This window comes from Schistocerca serialis, chromosome 6, assembly GCF_023864345.2.
Source record: "Schistocerca serialis cubense isolate TAMUIC-IGC-003099 chromosome 6, iqSchSeri2.2, whole genome shotgun sequence".
NCBI lineage: Eukaryota > Metazoa > Arthropoda > Insecta > Orthoptera > Acrididae > Schistocerca > Schistocerca serialis.
The window spans coordinates 424,649,962-424,671,310 of NC_064643.1; the positions used below are offsets into that span (position 1 = coordinate 424,649,962).

Here is a 21,349-nt window from a genome sequence, read left to right on the forward strand (position 1 = left end):
TTAAAATCTAGGCTGAAATTTGGGTTCCAGTACTTAGAGACTGATTTCTTATGCATGGTGTTTCTATATGATGATAACACAATTTTCAAAGACAATAGTGGAGCAAAAATTTATCAGGGAAAATTGAAGCATGATCGAGGTACACCTCACTTCAAGTCTGAGAGTAAGGCTGAGATAATTTAAATTTGCTTCAGAGCATGACATAAATCGAAGTAAACATAATTTGTGGTAAATAAATTTTTTGTCAATTCAGATCCATAAATTAGCCCTTCCCCTTCATCCCTTGGAAGTCAGGAGCGTCACACCGCTTACAAGACTGTACCGACGTTGAAAAGTGCCGGACGTTTAGCTGTACGGTGTGGTGTGGTCTTATGTTAGTACTTACCGCCTGCCAAGAGGGAGAGCGCCGACTGCAGGGCGTTCCGGCGGCAGGTCACGACGTCAGGCTCGTTACTGGGACACGTCCTCACTCCCAGGCCGCTGGGGGACGGGTCATCTGAGGGACAAACACCAGATCAAGGAATTGCTTATCGTGGAGTTTACCGCGAACATTAACACACGTTGTCTTTGTGCTGAAACCAGTATATCTAATCAGTTGTTAAGAATGTGCGTCGTTTCAGTAAGAGAACTTTCATCATCTTCAGATAGGAGACGATTATTAGTGAACCATTTTTAAATAATTGCAGTCTGTAGTTTCAGTAAGACCAACCTCAAATGGTGTGTCTTAGTGACAACTTGTATTTGTAACTGCTTGTACCTAACACAGACAAGGCGAGTAGCATAAAATTAATTAAAAGTACGGAGTTGAAGTAGAGGTGCTAGGCTCATTATTTTAAGTACCAAGGCGATAATCACACTGTACATCTTTGCATTAATCCGACAAATAGTGATCTCGCCTGAATGTAGATACTAAACATCACTCCCTAGTTTATTTTTGTAGGAAATTTTCTGTAGACTATATTTGATAGTGGATGTCCTGAACTTTTAGTGATCAAGAAAAACGATATGAAGAAAGCTCTTTATTTGTGAGTAATGCAGAGAAAAGAAAAATGACTTCTCATCACTTAATGATCACGTTTCTTACTCTCTCTAGTGCGTCATCAGCATCTTATTGAAAACAGCACCTTTCCTACCTCTATTCTCTTCACTTGACGTCCACGTGCATTGATGTTTCCGAAAGTGAGTGAAGGTCTTATGAGCTTAATTAGGAGTCTTTAGTTGTCTTCTATCGTTTTTGCTCATTCATACAGTATATACATTAGTTTCAAATGTTATTTGGAAAAGTAACTGCGTGAAAGGAATAGAACATGCAGACGATTAATCTGTTTTTGTTCCAAGATCAAATACAGATTTCTAGCACTTACAGAGAACTAGAATGGCGAGGAAGATGTCGGATTATTTGTTAAGAACCACAGAGGCTAGACAGGCGTGAGCGCCGGCTTACCACCAATTCGTGCGTCGACTGCAGCGACGACGAGCAGGGCGAGAACGGCGGCGAGCTGCATGGTGGCTGCGTGCTGCCAGAGCTGCCGAGAGCTCGCCGTCCGGCCTTTATATAGGGGTTCGCGCCGCACTTGCTGCTCCCTCCGCGTCCCTCTGCGAAGACGACGGCACTTCGTAGAGCCGACGCCGTTAGTAGTTGCGTAACATGTTGCACTACGTGAAGTCGGTCCTGGGGCACAAACCAAGGATGCCGAGGTACGAAGTCTACAAATGTCGCTCCTTTTCCAGGAACTCGTAGACGTCCAGCATAACTTAGGGTAATTTTTCCTACTATTGAAACTGCATCTCAATGCTGAGACCCGAGGTAAAATCGGTATTCCACTAACTAATCCCAAGGGACACTGCATAAGTTTTGTAGAATAAGGACTCAGTAGTTAGAGCGGAGCGCCTTAAATAGACCAAGACTCGACACCACCATGAAGTATTGTACTACTAGGGCTAGATATTTCATGATGGGTCATACGTTCCTTAAAAACGTATAAATGTTTGTTACTAAAAACAACTAATTTCTGCAATTCATGAAGTTATTTTTGCGCGAATGTGGCCCTTTTCACCCTGAAACAGTATTTTTTGGTAAATAAATGCTTCTAATCATTGCATTCTATGCCTGCCGGAGTGGCCGAGCGGTTCTAGGCGCTACAGTCAGGAACCGCGCGACCGCTACGGTCGCAGGTTCGCATCCTGCCTCGGGCTTGGATGTGTGTGATGTCCTTAGGTTAGTTAGGTTTAAGTAGTTCTAAGTTCTAGGGGACTGATGACCTCAGAAGTTAAATCCCGTAGTGCTGAGAGCCATTTGAACCATCATTGCATTCTCCGTCTTTCAACAAGTTAAGAATTTTTCTTGCTACTGTTACTTTTCTCTGAATTTCGCATCTCATTTTCTTTATTGGAAAACAGGGGCGCTGGCAAGGGAGGGAGGGGCTACGGAGGCTATAACCTCCCCCCCTCCCACACCAATGGAGTCTCGTATTACACTGGAGAAGATGACTTCAGAAATAAGCGAATATATTACTCGAACAGATTCAATTATTTTTTATAATTATGTAGCAAAATAGATTGCAATGTATTTCAAACATATATTAACAAAAGAATAAGAGTGGCAAATAGTTTACTATCCAAACTGGTAAATATAATTTAACTTAACATGGGAGTTTTATTATTTATTAATACACTTTTTTTTACCCTGAACTCCAAAACAGTTACCAAAATCTACTTTAGCAAAACCACATTTAACCAGTTTGTCGTTGGAAGACCCCAACTCTCCTTTTTTTAGGCGATATTCCATTCCCCTAAACCCCATCCCCACGCCCCACCCCCTGCTAGGAAATCATAAATATCTATCATCTTCCACTGTTTCGTCTGAATTCACGAAATGGACTTATACTTGTGCAACAGTGAGTTTGTGTAGTCTACAGTTATTCTGTTAGCAGTTAGTTACTTAAACTATTCTAGACCTGAGACTGCTAACAATTGTCTCATTTTGCTATTCAGTCTTGTTGAAATCGGAAGTGTGTGCAGCATCGTTACGAAAATGCCTAAAGTTAAGCGAAGTGTTCAAGAAACATTTCAACAGGTCGCTACTCAGCATGGTTTCGAGTGATGGTAAAATTCTGCATTGTAAACTGTGCGACATAAGAGTGAGTGCGAAGAAATCCCGTAACGTTCTCTAGCATTTGACGATAGAAAAAGAGAAATGTGTAGTACCACGGAAAAACACCATAGCAAATGCTTGCAATGAAATTCCGTCAATCTCATTCACTATTCTGTAAAGAACTTTGTACGTCTTTCTTTTGCGGTGACATTCCCTCAAGTAAAATGAATCATCCAAAATTTCGTGAACTGCTATAGAAATACTAAGGAGATTATCTTCCGAATTTTCCCGCATTAAGAGAAGACTGTGTCAGACGAAGCTACAAAACAAAAAAACATTGTAACTTATCAGACGTAGGGTTGGAAATAAAATGGAACACCTGCATCAGCTGATGTACCCACAGAACCCACAGAAAAAAAGACGGAAAGTTTCTGATAAACATTAGGTTTTTTTGCTGTCAGCAAATTGTTCGACATCTCTGTGAGTACACAGGAAATTTGAATAAAAATTGCTTCATTCACAAGTTTTTCGTGTCTTACCAAATTACACGATATATATCGGACCCTATGTGTCCATCCACAGGTGAAAATCGTCTAATACGTGATTTACGTTTGTTCTTCAGTGAGCTAAAACGCTACAACTTAAGTGGTGAAATTTCCGATCCACTAAAGGCTTTAGTACCGCAAAATCGTAAAATTGTGCATGTGACTTTTTAGCTCACGCCTTATACATAGGTGCAGTTGAGATTTGTAGTAGATTCAGTGATGTATACAAATTTATTCAGAGTGACAAGACCGTATTTTTTAAATATTACTGCCAAACGATCAATGTTTCGAAAAGCATAATTGATTCATTCGATAAAAGTGAAGCCACTTCAGCAGGACAGGCCCAAAAATTCAGAAATTTCCGACAAAAATTCGAATGTAAAATAAAACTTTTGGTTTATTCCTGCTGCCATATCAGCGCTTTGGTCATCAGAAGAGCCGGCAGTGAAGCGCATAAACCACGTGAAAAGAATTGTGAATAAGTTAGAAGCTGTTTGTGGTTAAGCCAGAAAAGAAGTGTCTAGGAAAGTCAAGGTGTTGAAAACAGAAAAACTAAAGTTATAATAAATTGTGTTCCATATCAGTGATTCTGTTCGGTAAAAAATTCTCTCTCAGTAATTTAGATTTACACTCAAACGATATTGTCGTTTTCAGTATGCTCCAGTTGTGTCCTTGGAACAGAAAGAAGTTTTTCAAAATACAAGGCTTCATTGGCTGACAACAGGCAGTCTTACTTGAAAACTTACACAAAGTATTCGTTGCATATTTATAACTCAGAGCTAACTAACTGACGCACAAATGAAGATAATGAAAATACACTGTGTGTTATCTATGTCCTCATAAAGTTAATTAAGTTCCTTAATTTAGCTTGTTTCTCATGTGCACACTATTCTGAACTAAAGAGTTCATTATCATAACCTGTCTTACTAATTTCTTTTACAATAGAAATTTTACGTAATTTTTATTGATAGGTCTTATTTTTTATATACTTCCATAAGCTTCCGCTGCTAAACTCAACTGGCGTACAACTTATCTGAGTATCGTACTGCGTCTTAACGTGTGTAGGTTTTACGTCATGACGCGGTAGGACACTCATAATATTTTTATCTCATGTTTATGTTATTGTGAAAACGTATGTAAATTTTTGGTCGTACCGTCCGATATTCATTTCTGTTCAATAAGGCAACAACAAATGTAACAACATAGAGTATTAAATTTTTGTCAGCAAAGGCTTCAAGTGAAGGACTGATTTATCATTCTCGCTTTCTAGTTTGTCTCACATATTTTATTATTGCCGAATGATTTACATCCACCTTACCCTAAGTTTATACGGTTAGCACATTTCAGTGTCCGTTTTTTAACTTTTATACAATTTTGCAGAATTGACATAATAGTTTTATTTAATTGATTCAATACTTGAAAATCCAAAAGTGGTGTATTTTAAATACCTGAAATAAATTCAGTACGTTTGCGCCAAGTTTCTGAACGCTCTTACCAAATCAGGACTACATTATTACGTATGAACAGCTGCACCTCAAATGTCCTGCCAAAATGCGCTCGTTTATCAGTTTTTCGTGTCAGTACCTTCCGCTTGCGGTCATTTCGAGATTTCCTTCCTTTTCTAAGCCTTGAAATCTGATAAAATTTTGTTAGAGGAGCAATGTGACTTCTTCCCTTTATAGAAGCGATTGTTCGTGGTCCAAGTGGTGGCTACAAACTGTTATACGGAAAGTACAGAGGAAATATCACGGACATTGCTCGATAATGGTCGTAGGTGACCAACTGCCTGCTAGATTAGTCATAAGCATCCCCAATGTGAGCGTCCACACCTTATTGACAAAACGCGGACCTCTGACGCTAGACCTGGTCATAAAGCAGAACGTCTGGAGCAAACGACAGTGGAGTACAGCACTGTGTCCATTCTGTGCTTTGCTCTGAAAAGTACTCTGGTTTGTGTAAAAAGCTCTGTGCTTTGTGAAATGTACAGATACACTAAAGGAAAGACTGGAGTTTCTGATGGATGCTGAGATTGTTACAGACGACGAGTAAGCTTCTGTGGGGCAGGGATGAAGCAGAAAATTTAAAAGTAACCATAATGTCATGTACTATTTGGCACGGGGACATCTTGGTTGGACACTAGGCAAATATTCCTAACTTCTGACTGCTGCTTAATCCTAGAACATAATCTCAGTTCGAATATAATAATCTAGACTGAGAGACTTACGTCCACGAACCAGCATGGTTTTAAAAAAGCATCGCTCGTGTGAAACTCAGCTTGAACTTTCCTCACATGATATACTGAGAGCTAAAGATGAAGGGCAGCAGGCATATTCCACATTTCTCGATTTCCGGAAAGCATTTGAGACGGTGCCACACTGCAAGCTGTTAACGAAGACACGAGCGTATGGAATACGTTCACAGACATGTGAGTGCCTCGAAGTCTTCTTAAATAATAGAATAAAGTATGTTGTCCTCGAGTTACTGCTGTTGTACTCTATATACATATTATTTGGCTGACAGGGTTGTATGCGCTGATGATGCCGTGGTGTACGGAAGGGTGTCGAAGTTCAGTGACTGTGGGAAGGTACAAGATGACTTAGCCCAAATTTCCAGTATGTGTGATGAATGACAGCTGGCGCCAAATGTTGATAAAAGTAAGTTCATGCGTATGAGTAGGAAGATCAAACCGTTAATGTTCGGTCTCAGTATTGCCAGAGTCCTCATTGACACAGTTAAGTCATTTAAATATCTGGGCGTAACGTTGAAAAGCGATATGAGGTGGAATGAGCATGTGAGAACTGTGGTAGGGAAGACAAATGGTCGACTTCGGTTTATTGGGAGAATTTTTAGGGAAGAGTGGTTTACCTGTAAAGAATCCCACATACAGGATGCTTGTACGACCTGTTCTTGGGTACTGATCGAGTGTTAGGGATCAATACCACGTCGGATTAAAGGAAACAATTCAGAGGCGGGCTGCTAAATTTGATACCGGTAGGTTAGAACAACACATAGGTGTTACGGAGATGCTTCTGGTAACTCAAATGTTTCGAGAAACGGTACTGAGAAAATTGAGGGAACGGCATTTGGAGCTAACTCCCGAACGATTCTATTGCCGCCAACATACACTGTGCGGAAGGACCACGAATATAAGAGACAAGAGATTAGGGCTCATACGGAGGCATAGCGGAAGTCGTTTCCCTCGCTCTATTTGCGAGTGGAACAGAAAAGCAAATGACAAGTACAGGGAACCCTACGCCACGCACCGTCCTGTGACTTGCGGCGTAGATAGAGATGTATATCGGGAGGCTATGTAAACGAGTGCCAGGTTAGACCGATACTGCCAGTTCCATTGCGTCGACGGTGGAGTGAGGATAGTAAGTCATCCATACGAATGTCTACATAACACATTCTCCATGAGACTCTGAGGTAGTACGTAGAGCGTGTGGTTGCTGCAAAAGGCAGAAAGTTATTCCTCACCACCATTACCTATTTATAGTTCGTCCCTGCCCCTCATAAATAACGTTCTCCACTGGGAACACATTTGACAGCTGGTGGCCTACCTTTCTCAGTACCGATTCTGTTAATGTTAGAACAGATTCGATCTAGCATAGCATGAGGATGAATATTAGAGTATATAGTTTGTCTGCCATATTAGTTCGATATCTACTCTTTCGAGCAAACGTAAATGTCACAGAGTTCTACTTCACTGTCTCCCTGAACAATAATTCGTTCAGTTTTAGGATATTTGATACTTTATACTTCCTACAGAGTTCATGGCCAGAAGAAACAACTCGTTTGCTGTTCCAGATCGTGCGACGTGTAATTAGTTGATACGAGAGTATTTCCGAGGAGATTAATTTGGAGAGTCAAACCACAATTGTACTGCATCACACCGTACATACGTTCCAATACTTACTGCTACGTTATTGTTTTAAATATTTAGAGATGTACGACACGTAAAAGTAACAGATGAAATCAGTGAAACACACAAATATATGGGTATCACAATTTGTACGAATGCGAAATAGAATGACAAAATATGCTCAGTCTTATGCAAGGCGGGTGACACACTTCAGTTCATTGGCAGATCACTGGGAAGATGCAGTCATTCCACATAGGAGACTGCGTACAAATCACTTCTACGTCCCATATTAGAATACGAATTCTCACATGAGATACGACCAACATTTGAAACTGATGGTAGAGAATAAAGGCCGCAACGAAAAGTCATAGAAATTTGCAGAGGTTTAAGGAATCAAATAACGGTTTACGCTAGGTTCCGACAGTTTTGAAACTGCCTTCTCCAAAGCTGGTAATGAACCGTGCTACATCACTGTTGATGAAGTACGTTGAATAAAGCTAAACCATAGCGTGTAGGCTTTCACGGCCAGTGTCTTCAGTAATTAAAACCTCCGGGCTAAGAGGCCGTGGTCCAATAGTAGAAATACTTCTCCCTGACGTTTCGTTGCCAGCTGCGGGCAACATCATCTGAGGTGAGTCTACGACTGTCGTAGACTCATCTCAGATGATGTTGCCCGCAGCTGGCCACGAAACGTCAGGGAGAAGTATTTCTACTATTGGACCACGGCCTCTTAGCCCGTAAGTTTTAATTACTAAAGCTAAACCGTTCTTTTCGTATGAGGCACACATTTTACGAACACAAACAATCACAAGTGTTGAGTTAAGAGGACAACACTATAGTATTTGAGGTGCGAAATAAGACAAATTTAACATGTCGAAACCTAGGTCAGTAATTACAATAAACCTTTATCTGCAAATGGCTCTACAAGTTTACTGACATATGTTGGTGAATTTACAACTTTTGGAAAGTCACAGGTTTTCTTGACTTATGGAAGAGTTACATCAAGTGATGTAAAGCTTGAACTGGCAAACGCTTGAGATAGACGCCCGTTATCCCGGAAGACTCTGCTTTCGCTGGCTGCTGTGGCCGAGCGGTTCTAGGCACTTCAGCCCGGAATCGCGCTGCTGCTACGGTCGCAGGCTCGAATCCTGCCACTGGCATGGATGTGTGAGATGTCCTTACGTTAGTTAGGTTTAAGTAGTTCTATGTCTAGGGGACTGATGACTTCAGATGTTAAGCCCTACAGTGCTTAGAGCCATTTGAACCATTTGAACTTTAGTTTAAGTAGTTCTAAGTAATAGGGGACTGATGACCTCAGATGTTAAGTCCCATAGTGCTCAGAGCCATTTTTTGAACTTTGCTTTCAGAGTTTCGACAACTGTAAAGAATCCATACATATTCTTCAGCGTCCTGCGTATCGCTCACGAATTCACCGCAGAGTGAGGATGAGCCTAACTACAGCCCGCGCACAGAGGCGTTTAAACAATCATTCTTGCCAAGCTCAGTATGGGGTTTGGACGGGAAGATACTCTACTATGTACTACAATGATAAGTACCTTCTGCATGAACTTCGCTGTGGTTTACAGAGTACTCATGAAGATGAAGCTGTGGATTTAGAGGAAGATGTCATCAATGTGAAGCAGCTCTTACCTATAGCAGCGCTAGACATCTCCCTTACGAACACTAGGTGGTTTCGCAAGAGGGCCCGTGCTCTCTGGACACGTGAACGCTTCCGTCCCGTGTTTTTCCACCAGCATCAAACACGTCTACAGAAGGACGAAGCACACTGAAGGATCCCACAATCTACTAGGTCATGTGCTCGCACCAACATTTCAGAAAATGTTTTTCAAAGCGTACAAGCCAACGCTATAGGCCAGTGGTATATTAGCTCTTAGTTTAATATTCATTACATTATAAGTTAATGTAAATGTTAGAAAACCACTTTATTGGTATTATGTTTTGTACAATGTGAACTCGAGGTCATTTCTATTCATTTGTTCACCTTGTTTTACTGTGTTGTTAGAATTGGATTAGTATATAGCTGAGGGTGGGAAGAAAAAGATATCTATGAAAAAAATTATATCATTTTACGCTCCCCAAGGTTTCACGAGCACATAAAAAACAGGAACTAAAAACTAAATTTCATGAACATCATGCATATTTGGCATGTACACGACTGAGTCAAAATTACAGTTGTCTTTAACGTATCAAATCTTATAATATATGTAGAGCAATACGGGGGCTGTAACTGTAGGATATTTCTGGTAACTGATGAACACAAAGTCAATAGCACTCTCCCTTGTCTTCCATTAACAATAGTTTTACGTTCAGTTCAGTAAGTAAAGAGCGGCAACTACATAGATGTTGGATTTGAGTGACAAAGTGAACCTTTCCCAAAGCATGTGAAATTCAGGGTGTGACAATGTTAGAACGAGCCGGAATTATCTTTCTGAACTGTAGATCTTTTGTGGTCCCTACAAGGCTTCCTGTTACGACAATAATGTGAGAGGAATGAATGGAACACGTTGCAATAAACTCGTAACTGGTCTCTCAGCGTCAAACTGTGTTGTTCATTTCGACCGGACCTATAGTGATTTCCGCATTCGTAGTTGGTACTACTTTCAGTGACCGTTACATGGAAAGCTGCTTTGTTCAGCGGAAAAGCTGGGAGGCACCAAATTTACTGTTCTGAAGCACCATCAAATATAGGTGAAGGGTCAGAAGCATGAGGTCCACTTGAAGAGACATATTCATCGATCAGCGACGGCTAGCGCTATTTTCCTTGCCCGCATATTCGCCAATCAAACAATTGATGAATATTGTTGGTCAGTAACTGTTTCATCAGGTTGCTACAATAGTGGGTTTGCGAAGCATTATAATTGCCATAGAAAAAAACCAAACATGCAGAGAGATTACTTACGATAATATCCAGAACCTCATTTACCGCATTTCGCAAGGATTGATTAGTGGCTGTGAGTGCATCACGTAAACTTTTAACACTACACGGAATTCTTTGTGGTGTACGAAATCTTCGATACCTTATGACGAAACTAGTTGGTGATGATGAAATACATGACTAGTACACAGTCATTATTATTTGCAGACGGGTTGACGATTTCATTTGTACTAATACTCAGCTTACCGCTCTTTTTCACTTTCTGGGACAGCTGGGCCCAAAAGCCTCAGGTAGAGCGCTGACGGCGAAACTCTGTCGAGCCTAAATCTAAGAGACAGGACTCCAGTGAGCGACAGTGATCCTCTGTTTGGCCTTAACCTATCTAGATTGACCATATAGTCTCTACTGATGGTGTAACGACCACCGCGTCTGAATTTCTGCGAACTAGGTTTCTAATAAACAGTGAAAAAGAGGACTATTATAAATCCACAGTTCGTACAGTGACTCAAACGTTAGTGATCACATCGTCTCGTTGATGCATTTAATTCCACATAAAGAATCTTTTAGGTTTCCAAATGTTCCCAGTGGCGAGTTTATCAGTGTGCGTTATCTCGAGCGCGCCAGCCGCCGGCTGAATAAGCGGTACACGAACCTCGCTGTGCTGACGGTTCGCTGACAGCACCGCCCCTAGCGGCAGCAGCCTGTAGCGCGGCGTGACGGCAGCTGCGTGGTGGGGAGCCAGCTCTGCGCCCTCCCACGCCAAGCGTAATACATTGACTCCAGCCAGTAAACTGACAAACTTCAATCAGTCCGTCAAGCATCCAAATGCCGCATACAGTGGTAGATACATAAAAACATACGCTTCATTAAATCCACTTCAAAATTTCGGAGGCTCTTTACCTTTTTGGAGCAGTGGAATTATGAGTGTACTACTATGAAGTGCTTTTATGCCACTGAGCTCTTAACAAAAGGACATGGATAAGGCCACATTATTGCGCGGCTGTGACTCCTGATTTAAGGTATAAATACCCTATAAAAATTAATAAATAAATAAAAAGTGACGTACCATGAACGAAACATCCGAAAGGAACAGAAATAGATAAATGTGTTGTGCCTATACAGATTAACAAATCATTTCAATTTCAGAAAAAAAACTGGATGATGTACTCAAGAGAAATAGCTTCACCGTGTATGTCAACAAGCGTTGGTCCAGCTGTGTTAATTACTGAAATAGTTATTGGGCTTTGCACACAATGACAGAGCTGTTGGATACTCCGCACTGCCGGCCGCGGTGGCCGTGCGGTTCTAGGCACTTCAGTCCGGAACCGCGTGACTGCTACGGTCGCAGGTTCGAATCCTGCCTCGGGCATGGATGTGTGTGATGTCCTTAGGTTAGTTAGGTTTAAGTAGTTCTAAGTTCTAGGGGACTGATGACCTCAGATGTTGAGTCCCATAGTGCTCAGAGCCATTTGAACCATTCTCCGCACTCAACTGGGGAGATATTCGGTGACGTAGCTGACCAAGGTAAGGCTTGGCAAGCACGAAGACAACTCTCGCCGTGCGCGGGCGGCATTATCTTGCTGTAACGTAAACCCAGTATAGTTTGTAATGAAGGGGGATTACAATATCGACAACGTACCATTGTACTGTAAGTATTCTGCAGATGGTATAGAAATATATCCTGTGAGGCAAAGGCACTCCTCGTAGACAGGCCGTATTGTGGGCGACATTGAGGTTGGTACCCATCCGCTGTTCGCGGCGACGGCTGACGCTTCTTCGCTGGCCATCGAGGCACTCTTGTAAGCGGGACTCATCAGTTATACCGTCTCCAGTAGAAATAATACAAAAACTTGAAAGTGGTATTTGAAAAAAACATTTAATATAGGAGTATACATCTACATTAACGGCTGAGGCGATATGTAATTTTCTCTCATGTGAATTATTATTATTATCATATAAAATTCTGTACGTCATTTTCCAGCGCAAAGACTAAATAAGATGCACTCTGATAGTAATAGATCACATAGATAAGAAAGGAACCATATTTTGTCATCTTTTATCCGTTATCACTCTCTCTGTCTCTCTTGTCTTCGATGCTAGTAGTCGGACATCTTGGCGAGTGCTGTTGAATGTAAGCATTATTGAACTTGTAATGAGATCAGATACTAGTTTCATGCTATTTTTCACTTTGTCCGCAGCTCGTGGTCGTGCGGTAGCGTTCTCGCTTCCCGCGCCCTGGTACTCGGGTTCGATTCCCGGCGGGGTCAGGGATTTTCTCTGCCTCGTGATGACTGGGTGTTGTGTGATGTCCTTAGGTTAGTTAGGTTTAACTAGTTCTAAGTTCTAGGGGACTGATGACCATAGAAGTTAAGTCCCAAAGCGCTCAGAGCCATTTGAACCATATTATCTGTGGACGCCAAACGACGCTACACAGCAGAGGGGGAATGGGATATGGGATGTATGCTCGCCTATAGCAGATCCTTTTGCAGAATTTCTGCGTAGGCTCGAGGAAAGAGATAGGGAAAGTGATAGCAAAACTAGCTCAAATACTCCATGAGCGTGAACAGGAAAGGAGGGAAAGAGATCAAAGACTAGAAGCAAGACTAAGTAGTATCCAAGGTGAACTTGCCGAGGTGCGGGACGCTTGTAAAGAAATACCCGATCTTCTGCAAGGCTTGTCTAACGAAATGCAAAAATTGCAGATATCGCAGGCTTGGGCTGAAGATAATGTCCCAACCTTAACAAGACGCGTAGATAATGTAGAGCTAGAAGCAGGAAAAAAATATTGATGAGTATTAGGAAGTACAAACTCACCAGGTGGAAAAAGAATTCAATGAGTGGTTAGAGCTTAAGGATCGCGAAATCAGTGTAAGATAGAAATTGATGTGAAATCAGCTGTAGACGAAGCGACATCGGCTTTGAATGTAAATACTGACGACAGCGCTGCCGCGATACAAGTTGAACTAACGCAGATAATGTCACGTGTTCCAGCAGAATTGCCGAATTGGCAACAAGATGTCGCACGGAGGCTGTCTGCCTTAGAAAGTCATGTAAACAGTGGAGGACCGATAATTAATCAGACTCCGCATACTCACTATCATAACAACACAAATGGTATGCAGGGCGCTTATGCGCGGACGCAACGAGATGTTAATTAAGGGTGCGAGCAATGTGGAGTACCGTAAAGTGCACATCATAATTTGAAGTATGACCCGGACGGGAGTAATCTGATGTACTAGAAGGAACACAATGTAATTAAACACAGAACATTTCAACCTTTCAATAGCGAAAAACGAAATGTTCACGCAGTAGTGTTCATTAAGTGCTTTCGGAAACTTTTTCCCCGAAATTGGACAGGCAACGAATACAAGTCGCGGTCCCCTTTATACAAGGTGACGCTGCACTATGGGCCACAGATATATCCGGAAAATGTCTGACTATGCAGCAATTTGAGTGTGCATTCTTCCAAAAATTCTGGTCAGATAGCATTCAAGAATATGATGCAAAGAATTGTACACAAAGGTAGGAACGTGGCGAAAATATTTCGAAAAATAGCCGGCCGGAGTGGCCGAGTGGTTCTAGGCGCTGCAGTATGGAATCTCGCGACCGCTATGGTCGAAGGTTCGATTCCTGCCTCGGGCATGGATGTGTGTGATGTCCTTAGGTTAGATAGGTTTAAATAGTTCTAAGTTCTATAGGACTGATGACCTCAGATGTTAAGTCCCATAGTTATCAGAGCCATTTGAACCATTTCGAAAAATACATTACTGTAACGAACTCATCGAGACCTAATTAGACCAGAGAACCTGGATGAACAAATACAGAAGTTTTTTGGAGTTAAATATCTAACCTCTGTTGATTTGCATTCCTCATATTAGCAAATCCCACTAAATGAATCATCACGGATGTATACTGCATTTGTTTTGGCTGGCAGAAGCTACCAATTCAAGGTTTTACCATTTGGATTAAATATCAGTGCAGGGGACTTCATTGCGGCACTCGACACAGTATTGGGATCAAATTTGTTACACCGAGTAGCACTGTATGTAGATGAGCCATTAACAGCTACTCCCTATTGGGAAAGCCACCATGACCGACACGTGTACTAAAAGGATTTTCGGAGGTGGACGCAACCGCAAACCTCGCTAAATCCAAATATGCCAGAGAAAGAATAAAATTTCTTGGTCATATAATATCGGCTGCAGGTATTGTGCCTGATCCCAAGAAAATGGCAGCGATTGAGAACTTCCCTCCTCCTAGAACCAAAAAACAGTTAAAGGCATTTTTAGGTCTAGTGTCCTTTTTCAGACGATTCATACCCGACCAACTCTTAAACGACATTATACTGTTAAACTTGCCAAGAAAAATTGTACCTTTGATATGGAACGACCATTGTCAGCAGTCGTTTGAACGACTGCCCCTTTAAATGCTAGTCTTTTATCGCATTCGGATATGTCAAAGGAATTTTGCCTTGCTACAGATACTTTCACTGTCGGGATAGACGCTTGTTTATTGCAAATATATGACGAGGAAGGAGACAAGGAAATAAGAATAATCTGTTTTGCAAGTAGAGTGCTGTCGAGTTGTCAACGATCATACACAGTCACAGAACTCGAAGCACTGGCAGTTGTATGGGCCATGAAGAGGTTCAGATATTATGTGTATGAAAAAATGTAAAAATCTTTTGTGATCATCAAGCCTTAAGTTTCTTATTAATATGTTAGTTAACGCACGACAGGTTGACTAGGTGGGTGCTTGCACTGCAGGAATATCAGTTTCAAATAATGTATATAAAGGGTTGTGACAACGTAATACCTGATGCCCTATCGTACTTGCCTCGGGGCTTGCCTGAAATAACAACAATTCTACAACAGGCGTCAGAGTATAAGATTTTAGTCATGAATGAGCATACTTATCGAAAAAAGTTCATGCAGGTATGCAAGGAACTACCTAAGCTACAGGATGAAGACGCCGTCTTGGGAAAAATCAACCAAGGACTCCAGGCTTCGGATGGAAATCAAACAGGAAGTCATTATTCTGTACAGAATGGGATATTGTATTACCCAAAGGATGTTAACAATGACTTGTGGTGTATTTGTATACCCGGAATATGTATCAATGATTTAATATGGCACGTGCCCTTTTCGTGGGGACACGTGTATATTGAAAAGTGTAGAGCTCTGTTGGAAAGATAAGTGTCATTTTACGAATATGTAAAGAATAATACAGAATATTATAAGGAAGTATGTGGTTTGTCAAGAGATGAATCCTGTAAATCTACCCACAGTAAGTGAGTTACACCCTTTTGTACGTAACAGACCATTGTATCTAATTTCAGTGGACATTCAGGGACCACTACCCACTGGCGGAGGTGGTGTAAAGTTTACATTTGCCGTGTGTGATGCCTTTTCTAAATTCCTAAAATGATATCCCGTAAAAGCATCAACTGCAACACACCTTATTCAGAAATTACGAACAGATTACTTTGTTAATATTGGCAAACCACAGATCATTACATTCGATAATGCTGCATATTTTACTGGTCTCAAATGGAAAACTTTTCTACAAGAGCAAGGTGTTAGACACATTTTCGCAGATTGATTTCATCCCGAAATCACTCTTGTAGAACGTACATTTAAAGAATTGAACAAATTCATGCGAACATATATTCCGAATCGCAATACTAAATCGGTAGAATATGTTTTGACTTTTGGGGAACTCCACAATAGATTACCACATTCTGCCACCAGTTATACACCGATGGAAGTTATGTTCGGAAAAAAATGAAAGAGACAGCTGGCTGTCACCCTTGGCGTCTGTACCTCGGCAAGTGACACCTCATGAACAAATCGTAACTGAGACCTTTAACAATTTAACGAGGTGTGCGGAGCAACGAAAGGAGATACTTGACAAGAAGATAAAAAAGGTAACACTGTATCAACCTGATGACTTGGAGCTAGTAAAGACCCAGCCCAAGTCTTCTACGTTAGTTAAAAAGGATAAGAAGTGGCAACCGGTATATGCCGGAACCTAAAAAATCATGGACATACCACACGGATGTAGCTATTTATTAGGCGACGTCCAGTCAGAAGAGATAAAAGAACTCTACCCATAAAAAGACCTGAAGAAATTTGCTCAGTAGGGTAATATTCACATGTGTAAATAGTAGGTTAAGTTTATAGTGTTTTTTTCATATAAGCAAATGTTCCAATTACAGTGTAGTATATAAGGACAGTGATGCACCAAGAGTTTGTATTGTTCATTCTTGTAGATATTAAGAATAACAGTAATATAAACACAATCAGCATTTGTAAAGGAATAAATAAACATAAATTTAAGAATTCTTTGAAGATTTCATTTAAAGATGCTTTAAAATCTTATTTGAAACATGCAACAGGATGTAAGAATTTTTCATTTGTATGTAGTAAATATTTTTTAATTTTAGTAGTAATGAATTTTGCGGAAGCTAATATTATATTATAATGTATGTATGTTGTTTCATGTATTTATGTGCATTCCAATCCTGAAACATAACTAATCTCATTGACTATCAAACATGAGTGTAAGGTATAACACACCTAAGGTACCTCATGTGTTGTGGGCAAGGCCCAGTTAATCAATAAACGCGTGTAACGCTAGGCCCAGTTAAGATTCAATGCTATCTGCTATGGCAGAGATTTTCAAGAATTTATTGAGAACTGAATATCATAATCTAATATCAATCTAGGACTTTGCACGCTAGGCCTAGATGATAAAGTGACTAAATAATGCTAGAGGCAAAGTTTTTGTAAAGTCGAGCCTGGCTCTGGAGGGCAAGTGCGCAATGTGTGGGCAGACATGACGTGGGACTTACCTCAGAACAGACGAAAATACAATTGCATTTTCTAAAATCTGAAGGAAGGAATAAATAAAAATCGGAACTATGTATTTGGTGAAAGAGACTGGTGAAATCCAACATGAGCCAAAATCCAGATTAGACTGAATACGTTAGTGCTTGTGTACTAACCGAACAGTTATTTTAAACAATATGGAAAACAGGGAAAAGGAAACTGTGACTACGGACAGTGAAGCGAAATTATTGAACGTTCAACAGCAATGAGTATGCCAAACTCCAATATTATCCACGAAGAACTGTGAATGTTCTTATAAATGTAAATTGGAAACGTCAAGTGAACCCACAACCAATATTTTTGAGACACACTGTATTTTCATTGAATACAACAAAGTGAGTTTGGAATGTGATGCGTGGACTATTTCAGAAACAGCAACGGCAGAAGCAACGAATGCTTTGTGTTAAACTTTTGTGATGAAACCCTTAAAAGTGCCTGCGAGTGCAACGGAAACATTAAGTAATCTTAACAAAACTAAACCTGACATATAACGAAAACTGTGTCACATCTAAACGGTATTCTAGGAAAAAGATACGTGTCATGTTGTTCTCCAAGACAATGCTAGCTTGATGCCCGGCCGCAGACAGACGCGCATCGCCAGAGCCAGCTGCGCGGCAGATCAGCTGATTCTGACGTCACAAGCCGGTGCGAGCCACGCCTATGCCGATCGGGTGTTGACCTCTCCATCACCGCCGCAGACACAGAGCGCAGACTATACCCGCCAGAGCCGTCACGAGCTAAACACCGCGAGGTTCAACACCAGCAACACCTCAACAAATGACAACCTGAACCCACAGCTATAGAAGATGTGATACTGCCTCATATACTAAAATTTTCTTATGGTGTATCAATTGACGTCATAATGTCATTTCTTTTGCCTACTGTCAGAAATAGGTGCTCATTAACATATGCACATTAAAGATTCTGAACTGACATCGTATAAAACAACAGCCATAGTGGGTCAGTCTGTCACTCCGCCTAGGTTTCCTCAGGGTTTTCCTCAGGCCGCGACGAATGGCGAGCGAACAGTTAATACCCCTGGGATTGTATAAATATCAGACCAACAACTCGTAGTTGTGAGCCAACGAGCACTGCATAATCTGCAACAGCCTAATTAAGCAGCCACAACGACAGTACGAGCGTGGTATATGAAACCCAATCTTTTTTTTTTTTTTTTTTCGGTCATCAGTCTACTGACTGGTTTGATGCGGCCCGCCACGAATTCCTTTCCTGTGCTAACCTCTTCATCTGAGAGTAACTCTTGCAACCTACGTCCTCAATTATTTGCTTGACGTATTCCAATCTCTGTCTTCCTCTACAGTTTTTGCCCTCTACACCTCCCTCTAGTACCATGGAAGTCATTCCCTCATGTCTTAGCAGATGTCCTATCATCCTGAACCTTCTCCTTATCAGTGTTTTCCACATATTCCTTTCCTCTCCGATTCTGCGTAGTACCTCCTCATTCCTTACCTTATCAGTCCACCTAATTTTCAACATTTGTCTATAGCACCACATCTCAAATGCTTCGATTCTCTTCTGTTCCGGTTTTCCCACAGTCCATGTTTCACTACCATACAATGCTGTACTCCAGACGTACATCCTCAGAAATTTCTTCCTTCCATAGCGAGTCTGCTTTTGATGTCCTCCTTGCTCCGTCTGTCATTGGTTATTTTACTACCTAGGTAGCAGAATTCCTTAACTTCATTGACTTCGTGACCATCAATCCTGATGTTAAGTTTCTCGCTGTTCTCATTTCTACTACTTCTCATTACCTTCGTCTTTCTCCGATTTACTCTCAAACCAAACTGCGTACTCATTAGACTGTTCATTCCGCTCAGCGGATCATTTAATTCTTCTTCACTTTCACTGAGGATAGCAATGTCATCAGCGAATCGTATCACTGGTATAGTTTCACCTTGTATTTTAATTCCACTCCAGAACCTTTCTTTTGTTTCCATCATTGCTTCCTCGATGTACAGATTGAAGAGTAGGGCCGAAAGGCTACAGCCTTGTCTTCACCCTTCTTAGTACGAGCACTTCGTTGTTGATCGTCCACTCTTATTATTCCCTCTTGGTTGTTGTACATATTGTATATGACCCGTCTCTTCCTATAGCTTACCTCTACTTTTTTCGGAGTCTCGAACAGCTTGCAGCATTTTATATTGTCGAACGCATTTTCCAGGTCGACAAATCTTATGAAAGTGTCTTGATTTTTCTTTAGCCTTGCTTCCATTATTAGGCGTAACGTCAGAATTGCCTCTCTCGTCCCTTTACTTTTCCTAAAGCCAAACTGATCGTCACCAAACGCATTCTCAATTTTCTTTTCCATTCTTCTGTATATTATTCTTGTAAGCAGCTTCGATGTATGAGCTGTTAAGCTGATTGTGCGATAATTCTCTTCTAAATCGACTCCTGTTTCTTCTTCTATCACATCAGACAAATTTTCACTCTCATAGAGGCTTTCAATGTATTCTTTCCACCTATATGCTCTCTCCTCTGCATTTAACAGTGGAATTCTTGTTGCATTCTTAATGTTACCACCGTTGCTTTTAACGTCACCAAAGGTTGTTTTGACTTTCCTGTATGCTGAGTCTGTCCTTCCGATAAACATATCTTTTTCGATGTCTTCACATTTTTCCTGCGGCCATTTCGTCTTAGCTTCCCTGCACTTTCTATTTATTTCATTCCTCAGCGACTTGTATTTCTGTATTCCTGATTTTCCCGGAACATGTTTGTACTTCCTCCTTTCATCAATCAACTGAAAGTACTTCTTCTGTTACCCATGGTTTCTTCGCAGCGACCTTCTTTGTACCTATGTTTTCCTTCCCAACTTTTGTGATGGCCCTTTTTAGATATGTCCAGATGTTCATTCCTCTTCAACTATACTGCCTACTGCGCTATTCCTTATTGCTGTATCTATAGCGTTAGAGAACTTCAAACGTATCTCGTCATTCCTTAGCACTTCCGTATCCCACTTCTGTGCGTATTGATTCTTCCTGACTAATGTCTTGAACTTCAGCCTACTCTTCATCACTACTATATTGTGATCTGAGTCTATATCTGCTCCTGGGTACGCCTTACAATCCAGTATCTGATTTCGGAATCTCTGTCTGACCATGATGTAATCTAATTAAAATCTTCCCGTATCTCCCGGCCTTTTCCAAGCATACATCCTCCTCTTGTGATTCTTAAACAGGGTATTCGCCATTACTAGCTGAAACTTGTTACAGAACTCAATTAGTTTTCTCCTCTTTCATTCCTTGTCCCAAGCCCATATTCTACTGTAACCTCTTCTTCTACTCCTTCCCCTATAACTGCATTCCAGTCGCCCATGACTATTAGAATTTCGTCTTTCTTTACATACTGCATCATCCTTTCAATATCCTCATACACTTTCTCTATCTGTTCATCTTCAGCTTGCGACGTCGGCATGTATACCAGAACTATCGTTGTCGGTGTTGGTCTGCTGTCGATTCTGATTAGAACAACGCGGTCACTGAACTGTTCACAGTAACACACCTTTTGCCCTACCTTCCTATTCATAACGAATCCTACACCTGTTATACCATTTTCTGCTGCTCTTGATATTACCCGATGCTCATCTGACCAGAAATCCTTGTCTTCCTTCCACTTCACTTCACTGACCCCTACTATATCTAGATTGTGCCTTTGCATTTCCCTTTTCAGATTTTCTAGTTTCCCTACCACGCTCCAGCTTCTGACATTCCACGCCCCGACTCGTAGGACGTTAGCCTGTCGTAGATTATTCAATCTTTTTCTCATGGTAACCTCCCCCTTGGCAGTCCCCTCCCAGAGATCCGAATGGGGGACTATTCCGGAATCTTTTGCCAATGGAGAGATCATCATGACACTTCTTCAATTACAGGCCACTTGTCCTGTGGATACACGTTACATGTCTTTAATGCAGTGGTTTCCATTGCCTTCTACATACTCATGTCGTTGATCATTGCTGATTCTTCCGCCTTTAGGGGCAATTTCCCACCCCTAGGACAAGAGAGTGCCTTGAACCTCTATCCACTCCTCCGTCCTCTTTGACAATGC

General features: G+C 41.2%; 1 protein-coding gene across 10 annotated transcripts in view; it reads right to left on the minus strand.

Annotated features, from left to right (window-relative positions):
• LOC126484139 (putative beta-carotene-binding protein) overlaps positions 1-21,349 on the minus strand; it is a 276,025-nt gene that overhangs the window by 159,279 nt on the left and 95,397 nt on the right. For 8 of the 10 annotated variants that reach the window (XM_050107528.1, XM_050107527.1, XM_050107529.1 and 5 more), the window contains exons 3-4: positions 1,445-1,672; positions 386-496 (exon numbers count right to left, since the gene is read on the minus strand). In XM_050107528.1, coding sequence (XP_049963485.1) covers positions 386-496; positions 1,445-1,672 — 339 coding nt within the window. The remainder of the gene's footprint in view (positions 1-385; positions 497-1,444; positions 1,673-21,349) is intronic. The other 2 variants (XM_050107532.1, XM_050107531.1) reach the window with 1 other exon arrangement.